This window comes from Cygnus atratus, chromosome 2, assembly GCF_013377495.2.
Source record: "Cygnus atratus isolate AKBS03 ecotype Queensland, Australia chromosome 2, CAtr_DNAZoo_HiC_assembly, whole genome shotgun sequence".
NCBI classification, from domain to species: domain Eukaryota; kingdom Metazoa; phylum Chordata; class Aves; order Anseriformes; family Anatidae; genus Cygnus; species Cygnus atratus.
In genome coordinates this window covers 22,030,393-22,041,928 of record NC_066363.1, presented here as the reverse complement: position 1 = coordinate 22,041,928, position 11,536 = coordinate 22,030,393, and the positions used below count along the sequence as shown (strand labels likewise).

Here is an 11,536-nt window from a genome sequence, read left to right as displayed (position 1 = left end):
GCTGCCAGGTGCCCACCCAGCCGCCCCCTCGCTCCCCCTCCTCAGCAGGGCAGGGGGAGAAGATGGGATGAAACAACTCGTGGGTTGAGATAAGGACAGGGAGATTGCTCACCAGTTACTGTCACCGGGAAAACAGACTCGGCTTGGGAAAATTAATTTAATCTATTGCCCATTAATTACAGAACAGGACAGCGAGAACAGAAAGAACAAACTCAAAACCCCTTCCCCCCACCCCTTGGCTAAAAAAGCCAAGCTGCAGCCTAGCAGCGGGCACTTTGAGTCACCCTACAACAGGACCTCGGCGTCACGTCGACGTCCCCAAAATGGGGCAAGCAGGGGCCGTGGTGTCTCTGCATGCACCGCCGAGGGGATCTGCTGGGTTTTGTGGTGTTTTGTTTTTTCTTCCTGAGGCTTCAGGGATATTTTTAGCACTTACAATGGCACTTGGTGCCGCATGGCTGCCTCCAAATTATTTGGTTTCTTAATTGGAGGAGGTGATGTAGAAGGAAAGTGAGGGGAAAGGAAACACCAGCGGCCTCCCTGGGAACACCCTGCCAAGCCTTGGGGTGACGGTCGGGCTCGGTGTGAGCTGTCTCAGCACGTTTCTGTACCAGAACACAAGGAATTAAAAGAATTGCAAGGCTTATTTTATATATATATATATATATGTATATATGTATATATATATATTTTTTTTTTTTCCCTAGGTCTGGTGTTTTCCTTCCTTGCTGTTCTAATTGTATTATTGCACCCACTGCTGGCAAAGGCTGAACACTGCATTTACAGCTGCTGCTGGTCATCCTCACAGCTTGCACGAGAAGCCGGGAGCCTTTAACGACAATTAAGCTCCAAGCCGACGCGTTGTCTGCAAGGATCCTGAATTTAAGTCAAAGTTCTGGTTTTTATGTTGTCCTCGGGATGGATTAATACTGAATTCCCGATCTACAATGTGTTTAAAGGATACCACCAGTGGAGCAGAAATCTTTGGGTAGCTTCAGTTGGCCAGGAATTAACCCAGGAAAGCCACTCTGTGCGATCTAGATGGTAAAATCATGTCCCCAGAAGTACCCGCGCACCTTGTTCCTCTGGATCAGAGCCCACTTCTGCTCCAACACAGCTGCTCATTTCTGTGTGCTCATGTATGCCAGGCATGTTTGAGGAGCTAACTGAAATAAAATATCTAGATCAATGTGAGAACAAAAAAGAGGTAGCTGAAAGCTCAGATCAGCTGAAAGGCAGGCCACCATCTCCACGGTTTCTAAAAGTCAGCACCTGGCCATCAGGTGGAACGAGTCCTCTGCGGGGGCCGTTTCCCTCTCTCAGATGGAGCTACCACTGTGCAGCAGTGGAGGGGTGTTGGTGGAGAGAGTGATGAGCAATAATGCCAAGCATTTGTTTTTTTATTTAATTATACCTAGGAATAGCCATGCTTGCTGGCACATGAGGGTCACCGGGGCAATCACCAGGCAGGAGACGTTCCTGCTCCCCGGGGTTTGATGTCGGCACTGCCCTGGGAATGGCTCCACGCTGTTACACCACGGCCACCAGCCGCCACCTCCACACCAGAAAAGCAGTGACCAGCAAACCAGAACAAGCAGGAGCCTTCCTTCCAGGGGCCTGTAGGACTCCGTTAAAACCTCATTAAAGCCATTACTGAAATGAGGGGGGTGTTTTGCCCAGTGCCCGTGTGTCACTGTCCCTGGACGCAGATTGTTGCCGGGCTGGGAAGCGGCCGTGCCTGGTGCTTTGTACCCCGGCACACCTTGTGTCCAGGCGGTTGCTAAAGCTGGCTCCGAGCACAGCAATTAAGCGGCAGGGGTGACACTGAGGCTCCTCAGCCTAAAAATACGGAAAAAAAATAAATTTGCTCTTGAGATACAGTGTAAAAATATCATCTCTGAGGGCTTTTTCACAATAGGGAAACTGCTCCTTGGAGCGCTAATTCAGCTCCTGATGCAGGGGGATGGAGAGGTGAACTGGAAGGGGTGGCAGCGGCGGCTTCACGGGCGGCCTCGGCCAGTAACCAGCCCCAGGTACCTACAAATGGTTGTGCTTTGCATTGCTTCTTAGACCAGGGGAAACAAAGTACCCGGGAAAAGTAGCAGGGGAAGAAAATCTGACTTTGGGGAGGCTATAACGGCTCCTTCCCAGCACATCTGCCAGCCCTGGTGTCAGCGAAAGGCAACAAACATGGCACAGATCCCGGCGTGTAGGGGATGTGTCACTGCAAGGAGTAGGAGGAAAATAAAACTAGCTGACAGCTCACATCCTGTGCCATAATCCTAGAAATTGTTAATATTTACAAAATTAACAACTAATATAGCCGATGACAATCTCACTCCTCCTGGTTGTCATGAGGATCTTAACAGTTCCCACCTGCTCCGAAGGGGAAGAATTACCCCTCGCCGCGGCTCCTGCTGCTCAGCACCAGCAGGAAGGGCACGGATGTGTCCTCCCACCACACACCGGCATTGCCGGGGCTGGGAGAGCTCCTCACCTTGCCCAGGAGGTGTCTGGAAGAGCGAGGGAAGGGTCCTGCCTCTGCCGCTCCCCCAGGAGCCCAGCGCCTCCCCGCCTTGCCCACCCGAAGGTTGGACAGCCCAGCAGTGCCGGCTTGGGCAGTGTCTCCAGACAAGCTGCAATTTCACGTGAAGCTGCTCCCGGTGCCGGTGTGATCTACCAGCTGTAAGGCTGGCAGCTAACTGATGAGCAGATGCTACGGTGTCATTTCCTTAACAGGAAAAGACCTGGCTAAAAACAAAATAAAGTCGCTTGCATTCCAGCGACTCCAAGGGAAATGTACTTCCAGACTAACAGTCAGAAAAAGGTGAATCGTCAGGATCACAAAATATCATTGCCCATCTCCATTTTAAATAAGAAACACAAGTAATGGTGGTGTCTAAATTCTCAGAGCTGATATATATATAGATAAATATATACATATATTTAACCCCATCTGTCCATCAGGAGGGCTGTCCGAGGTTAACAGACACTGCAGGTTCACTGTGGATGGTGCCTGCACATCAGGGTTCCTGGCTTCATTCTGCCCTAGGATTCACCCCCCCGGACCACTCTTTGCACTAACACAGCATGTCAGTCTCAGTAATACATTAAAAAAAATTGTTAGGGTGCACTGTATGCAAAAAAAATCACCAAACTCTTTCCAGTTCACCACATGCAAAATCTAAAGAGAGAATCACCAGCACTGTTGTTTTCAAAGAGCTCCCAAGTGCCACAAGAAGCAAATCTCCTTCTAATAGGCATTATTTTCTCTCCTTGAAGTGGCATGTTCTTGGGTCTAAGAGAGGTTGGCCTGAAGAGGCAACCTGAATGAGTGACTGGATGGCAAAAAAAAATTCTCTCCAAGGACCATAAGCCAGGTATTGTCAATATAATATTGACATAACGCTGACCAGAGGAGCAAAACTCTGCCTTTATGGAGCTCTGTGCCCCAGGTGGCACAACCCAACCTGTCCCCTCGGGTAGCACTCGCTGGAAGGAGCCTTGGTTTGATGGATCTGCTGGAGAAGTGACCATGGTGACCACCACAGGGACTATCGTGGGCCGCGATGCTCATTAATTGGTTCAGCGCGGTAGGACACAGCACTGCCTTTCCTCAGAGCATAGCGGGGAACTAAGTGTGACCCAGTAAAATGAAACAAGTTGGTTTTAAATATTAAAAAAGCAAGGACTCCAGAGAACAGATACATAATGCCATCAGGCTCGCATTAAAACTGTTGTGTAGCTTGCTCTGAGAAGCTGGCACCTTTTAAAACCACTAAAACGTTGGCATGGTACATCCCAGATGAGTTTCTTTTCTTCCCCACTTCTTTTATTCTGCGCCGAACCTCTGAAGAGCAGCACTCCTTCCCCCCCCATTTTGTTTTCTGTTTGTAAAGCTTTATACATTTTAGTTTTATGTCGTCTTCTCAGATCATTATCTTATTTTTTCATCTTTCTTTTCAAGAAACTTCTCTTTTCCCCATCTGCCACCATCTTCAGTATAATACTTCTCCCTTTACGATTTCTTTTATCCTTCTCATCTCTATGCCTTTCACTTACTCTTCCCCAGACCCTTCATTCTTGCTTTTGCTTGTCAAAACTGCATTTCTTCATCCTGCATGGGGGAAGAAGTGGGAAGGTTGGGTGTTTTGTTTTTCTTCTTGTGAAAACCCAGGAACGCTCCAATCGATACCTCAGAAGTACCGCAGAGGAGACTTTGCACGATCCTTTCCACATTTTCAAAATTTGCAACAGCAGCTAATGGATGTCTGACTAATCCTTCCTTCAAAATCAGCAGCTTATTTAAAGCGGCGTTACAGCTTCCCACAAATAACACTGCCAGGCCTTCCCAAAGCTTTTATTTTTATGTCAGAGCCCCGACTCCATGCTTTGACGCCCTTGTAGCCACTGAGCAGCTCCTCTCTTTAACCCCCAAGGAGGTGCTGGAGGCAGCCTGGGGTACCTCATGGCCATGGCTAATTCTAGCCCCATTTCCATTCCAGCCAAAGGAGCCAGAAGGCAGGGCCCAGGCAGATGCAGGGGGATGCCAGCACAGTACCAGCCCAGGGTGAGGTGGCCCTGCTGTCACTCAGGGCTCAGCTGCACCTGCGCCGAGCCCTGCCCTCGGCCATGGTCCTCTGCCCAAGCACAGGTGGCACGCTCAGGGACATGAAGCGAGCACACGTACAACATCTTCCAGCCTGAAAGCAGGGATCCAGACATAGCTGCAGGCAGCTGCCAGGCCAGCCCTGCGGCCACTGCCACCCCCAAGGGCACAGTGTCAGGAAAGGATGCTGGAGGAAGGGTCTAGAGCCACTCCGTCCCTTCCCAATAGGTGTGCCTCTGCTATTTATTCTGTTCCAAAAGGAATTTGCAATAGGAGTTTTGGGATCTTCTGACATTTCACTGACATTTCTTCAAGGCTTTTTGTAGCCCGAGTGTTATTGTCACTAGAGACCCTCATGTTTTAATGCCTACGTCTAGACTGAATTGTGTGCGTTCTAGCAGCTGGCCAGTTCTGGTCGCGATTGGTAACATGCACCCAACCCAGCACCTCAACGGGCCTGTTGCAGTTGGAACTGTTCCCCCAGATAGATCACTTACGAGGTTTGGAAAATCCTCTGCAGAGTTTGCAATAGATAAAATTGACTGTTCCTGACAAGTCTATCATTTTCACCACTTTCCATCTGCCTATCAAGACTGCCTCATTATTCTGAAGTACCAAAGACCACTCAAAATGTGTCTAAAGCTTTAAGCCAACTTCCTATCCCTGCTTGCCAATTCAAAAAATCTGTTGCAAAATATATGTCAATACATTTATTCCCAAACTAAGGCAACCATGTATTATTTAAACGCTGGGGTAATCCTAAACACGATCAAGAGGCTGGTGGTGATAAAAGTCTTTAGATACAAGATGGCTTTTACAGAATGTGTCGTTTCTACCACGAGATATTTAACACCTTTTCATCTTTTATTTAATACAACAGCAGTCTGGGCAAGTTTCCTGGCTTGCTGGCTGGACGGCACCAGAAACTCAGCAACGGGTTGTGTTGCTCAGGTATGAAATCCATGATAGTAGAAATCAGGAGCACGAAGGTCCCGACTCAGCCTATCTCGTTATGAATACCTGTTCTTGCTCCTTGAGTTTCTTGGTTAGCTTTTGCTCTTGCAAGACTAAAACTGTTTGGAAATCCCTGTCTGTATTATTGTTTTTTCCTCCCACTGATAAGACCTGAAGCTACTTCAGATGTTAAACAATTTGTTGTTTAATCACTTCACAAATGCAGATTCTGAGCTTGGTTTTGGTGCGGGCTTTGTACAGATAAATATAGCACCTGTGGCATTTTCAACAGCCATTTGGAACACCTCTTCAATACAAGCATTTTCATGGCAGAGATTAAATACATTATTTGGGTTTTCTGCTTAAAAAAAATCACTTTAAAAAAGTGGCAGAAATACCATTTTCTTCAAATGAGAAAGCTCTCTTTCCCCAAATTGAGGCTGGCAATTGGCAGCTTTTTGCACAGATATATTTTTTTTTTCCTTTCCTCTCTCCCCTCCCCTACTCCCTGATTTCAAAATAACCTTCAAAGCAAAAAAGCAGGCCACAGCAATGTAAAAGAGAAACAGAAACTGATTAAAATTTTTCACTCTTGAACAGAATGCTTTACATTTTAACCAACTTGTATCAGACAAAATGCTACCACATTCCTACAAAAGAAATTAACACATTGCAGGAAACCGGATGCTTATGTTCCTCAAGAATATCACCATTCAGAAGTCCTACCAAAGAAATAAAAACACAAGACAAATAGAGGCTTTTATTAAAATCATATGTAATAATATATGAAATTTATTATCGTGTAAGTGCAAAAAACCTGATATTAATAGGATGCAATACATGTGAACAGAGGACATTAATGTACATATAAATAGAAAAGCTAAAATGTGTTTGACAGTGATATATTAAATGGCTACATAAATGTGACCATAATTAGGAGAGTGTGTAATTTTGTATTCCTTCAGCAGAATCTTCTAAAGCAGCACACACAGTGAATTGCCTTTACCTCTAGTCTCTGCTTCCTTACAATATAAGTTATAGGAAATGTGTTGGAATACTATAGGCACATGCAAAAGAGATATAAAAGATATAAAAACAAAGGCACAAGCTGGGGACTTATTTGTTCTTGGCTGCCAGAGGCTTACGACTGATCTTCTTTGACTTGTCATTGTTCTTCTTTGGAGGTTCAGGGTTTGCCTGCATGTGTCTGCCGTAAAGACTGTAAGGAAATAAGACAAAGAATATTTGTGATACAACCATTAAATATAGGCTTTTAATCTGCAGCATGTTAAACAACACATCTGGTTACTAGAAATAAAAAAAAGTGGAAGGTCATTACATTTATTTTGTCTCAGCACACTCATTTTTCTATCAAATCTCATGCTGCAGTCCACGTTACTGATTTTTTGTGACTTAGAGTAACACTGTGAAGAGCAGGCCTTTGGAGCAGTGAAGGAGCAATCAGTTTTGCCTTCAGAAACTAGCAACCTTTACTCTGCAGTTTGGGAATCAAGGCTCAGAGGGCTGTGAGGATGCGTATTCGAGTCGACAATGACAAAAATTGGGTTGAGCTGGAGAGATAGAGTGCCCACTTAGAGCAAAGTGAGCATCATCCCTAACTCAAAACCCAAGGGCTTGATAATGTGACAGAGAGCAATGGTGTCACAGCCTTCTTTGCTGCTCACAGATGATTGATAGTACTGGGACAGCTACCAACACATCACTGCCACATTAGTAAGTACCACTGATTAAATGTTGACAAAGTATCCTACAATTAAGACAGCTAGCATTCACAGCAACACTAAACAGTCTACATGGCTGAGAGGATCTTGCTAAATATCACACAGTAATTAATAGATAATTTATGAGTAATCCTGATTAAACTAAATTAAAAATGTACCAAAAATAAACACAGCTCAAACTTAACTTCCCATATCGACACAGAGTGCTTTTTGAAGATGTACTTTGCAGGGGTGTCAGTGTATCTAAAGGGAATGGAGCTGAGCTTTGTTTCTGCTCATTCAGCTGTATAAACACCGGCGATGTTGACACAAATACTGAAACCCCTCTGAAAGGTGTCCCCCTGCTAATGCTTTAGCTTCATGCTGATGGGCGTCCGCTCTGATCCCACGCTATTGCCAATAGGTTTGGACATGGACGTCTAAAACCTGACAGGAATTTTGCTACTGAAAAGGTAACAGTGCTGCTCCTGTGTCACTGCCCCTCCCTGTGTCACTGCCCCTCCACCTTTTGGTTGAATTTCTCAAGAAACACAACAGGCCTAGGGGCTTTGGGCTGAGCAACTCTTCCCAGAATTGCCTTTGGACGTGCAGAAGCACGGGTCAGTCAGCGCTGTCGCCATAGAAGCTGGGCCCTGCCTTTCCAGGTGCCTGTGGCACCCCAGAGGCCCCAGCTCCCCTCAGGGGGCGAGCTGCCCTGGTTTATCGCACACTGTCGCGTGCACTCAGCCCTGCTGAAGTCCACGTGTAGAGCTCACGCATCTGTCCAGCCCTTGTAGCAAACAAGGACCAGCTACAGATCCTTTCACCACTTTTGCTTAGTCACGTCAGGACTGGGTTAGTTTCTCATGAATTGTTCCTGCATGTCCAGAGAGCATGACCTGATACACAGCTCTGCCATGGCTACCAGCCTGAGTGGGCGTCTCGGAGATAAAGCGACCCTTCACTTAAAGCCACCTCTTCAACTTTGCAGGCTGAAACTCATCTCAGCAGCAGAGAACTGGCCGTGCTTCTCAGACATGACCTGGCATAGGCCTTGGTCAACTGTACGCACGAGACATTGAACAAGGATCCAAACAGAGGTACCTTGAGTCACCATGTATACAACAGCATGGCTCTGGAGGGGCTATTTATGGCAGATACAGAGAGATTTTAGCTAAGACATACTGAAGCTGGGAGGTTAAACCTTCTACCTGCCCTCGGCTTTATTATTTCGCAGCATCTGGAAGATACTTCAGCCCTGGGTTTGCTGGATTGCAAAATGGGATTAGAGCTTCTCCTAGAGCACCGAGGAGAAGTAGCACTTATTTTCACCTCCTCAGCAACTGCGGCTTTTCATCATGCTGCTAAACGGGCTGCTGTCAAGGTGTACTCTACCCAAAACAGCCCGGTGCAAAGAAAATACAACTGTAAACTAAGGCACGGTTTCAGCTTACCAAAATGTTATGTGTGCCATCATCCACCATCAACGAGAAATTTCCTGACAAATGCAGAGAGAGCCCTGAATGCCTGTGATAACTGCGTGCTGACTGTTAGCTCCAACAGATGTATTTTCATTTTCATAGATATACAGCCCCAACAGCAGAGGTTGTATTTTATCCCAGTACAGCACATGTACTAACCAAATGTCCATCCTAAATACCTGTCCCATTTTGGAAGGCATTAAGTGAGATGAGAGAGAGAAGATATGGAAGGGGATGTTTTGGTACGAGGAAATACTATCACTGTTGGAAAGCACAGAAATATTTTCGCTGTCATTCAAGGAGACTGTCTCATCAAAAACTGATCCAGGATAGAAAGAGTCAGGGGACAAGAAGCATCTTTTTCTCAATGATAAGCAGCGCAGCACTTGAGCCACTGTCAGCAATAATTTCCTAACTCTGAGTAGCCAGCAATAGAAAAGTGCAAATAGATGCTGCTCTACTCTGTGAACACCAAGAGTTAGTTAAATAATAAATTAACATTCAAGTTGTTTTTTGGCTCTGGAGAAATAATCACAGAATCATTAAGGTTGGAAAAGACATCCAAGATCATCTGGTCCAAGCATCTCCCTACCACCAATGTCACCCACTAAACCACGTTACACTGGAGTGGAATGTGAGTTTTTTCCTATAAAAAAAAGTCCCCACTTGGGACTGTAAGCACTGAATTAACAGAGAATCCACTCATCCATTGTATCTGAGCACACACACAGAAACATTTCTATGTCTTCAGCATACTGCTGCCTACAGCTTCCTGTTAGTGCCAACCCAGAGAGGACTAGAATGGCTTTGGTGTTTTTCACTGTATTATATGCCCCTTTTTTGGTTAAGGCTCCGCTTTTTTGCTTTGGAAATGTCATATGAATTTCCCACTTAGTCAATGCTTCTGGCATTCACTCTGTCTCTCATTTTCTGCTTTCTCAGTGCAAATTTTAAAGCTTGTGGACTGGCAGAGCTCTGATTTAGTGAACTACTTCTGAAAAGGGAGGGTGTGGTGGGACTTCTACTGACTACATGCATCTTTTGAAGTGGAAGAACTGAATATTGGCAATTTTGAATCAACTGTGGAGTGCTGGCAAGTCTACTTGGGCAATATCTTTTGACTGGGAAATGAGGTCCAGCAGCCACTGCATGTGTTAAGTGGTAAAAATCCCAATATACCTGTAAATAGTTCTGGTAGCAGTTTTTCTTTGATATTTGCTCCTTTACAATATTCAGCGCTGTTGGTACTTTGGCAATTTCCTCCCTGTCACCATGCAAATACTACGTTCGTAGCAGTAGATCTGTGTGAGCTGCAGAAATCTGCAGCACTTTTACATTCTTTTGCCGTGTTCTCATGTCCAACCAATTCTATGGGCACGGGCACCAAAACTTCATCCAGAAGAGTACTTACTGGGTTTGAAATAAACCAATCAAACATATCTACTTAGGTTTCTCTGGCAAAATTTCAAGTAAGTTTCAGTTGCACGTTGCTGTCTCAGCTGAAGATAAATGCATTACAATCTATCACAGTAGTCTGCTACGCAAAGAGCAAGGATCAGACGTATTTAGATTATATAAGCCTTCACAGACAGGGACTCTCTCTCTTGTGTTTGCACACATCAAATACAAGGAGACATATGGTGTCACAACAACATTTAAATACAATAATGACTGTGATAATGCCTCTGGGACAGAATTTGCCTTCTGTTACACGAGGGAAAAGAGAATTCCGGATTTTCAATGAACTTCTGGTACAATGACAGACACTACTTTTATAGCTCCCGTGGAAAAAAAAATACAACAGAAAAACAACAAAAACAACCAGCCCTAATTGAACTGATCCACATGGAGAAGCAACTACCCGAATTGCACAAGAAGCTAAAACCCTTTGGCTATAACAGTAGTGGAGTTCACACAAACAGTCCTTAATGACTTCGATACCTACTGGAAGGATGCAGCCGTGGAAAGCACAGCTTGTAAGTCACCGTCTGTCAGCCAAGCTGTAGTGGCTGGGTGCATGCTCCTGCTCTGCCATCACCGTGAAGTTAAACACGTTGGGCTGAGGCACTCGCACGCTATCCTTGGCACCGTGGGTCAGCTTAAAACATGCCCGCAGACAGCCTCGCTGCTCAGCTGGTGGGTGGCAATTTACTGCGTGGTGGAACCCTGACATAGCTGCTTGCATGGCAAGACCCTCGGCAAGGGCAGATGGCCTCGATAAACAGGGAGAGCAATACTAAGATTAATTGTTCTTACTGTTTTAAGGCAGATTTGTGAGGTAAGTGCTGATAATACATACACGGCAGGCGCCTTCACGCCTGGTATTTGGAACTTGACGGGTTCATGGTATAGCTCCAGGCGGAATGCTACGCAACCTCTCAGCCCAAAGCCTGGGCTGAGGAGTAAAATCCAGACTGCAAATAAATACTTGAGATACTTGCAGTCTTCAGCAAGTCAGAAGCTAGTTATCATAATCACAGCTCACAAACCGCCGACCCTTTGTAGACTTAGCAGCTACAGCACTGCATGCAGCCTTCTCGTTATGTTAAAGTGAAAGGCGAGATGAAATGCAAGACAGAAAATGCAGAAAACCCTCAAAGAGATATTTCCAGTTGCTTTCTTTCCTTGTATATATTTTTCAAAGCGAACATTTCTCATGAACATAAATGTTTCTTTGTATGCAAATATAAACACAAACAAATTCTCCCTGCATTTTCTATCTGCCCCACTGGAAGTAACAAATGAGAGCACTATGGCTGCTGCAGCAAAAC

The 11,536-nt window shown here is 45.4% G+C and overlaps 1 protein-coding gene across 1 annotated transcript in view; it reads right to left on the bottom strand.

Moving 5' to 3' along the window:
- Nucleotides 1-6,321: 6,321 nt before the first annotated feature.
- The window catches only part of RSU1 (Ras suppressor protein 1), a 98,443-nt gene continuing 93,228 nt past the window's right edge, over nucleotides 6,322-11,536 (bottom strand). Inside the window, exon 9 of the mRNA XM_035545308.2 lies at nucleotides 6,322-6,782. Coding sequence (XP_035401201.1) covers nucleotides 6,680-6,782 — 103 coding nt within the window. The 3' untranslated portion in view covers nucleotides 6,322-6,679. The remainder of the gene's footprint in view (nucleotides 6,783-11,536) is intronic.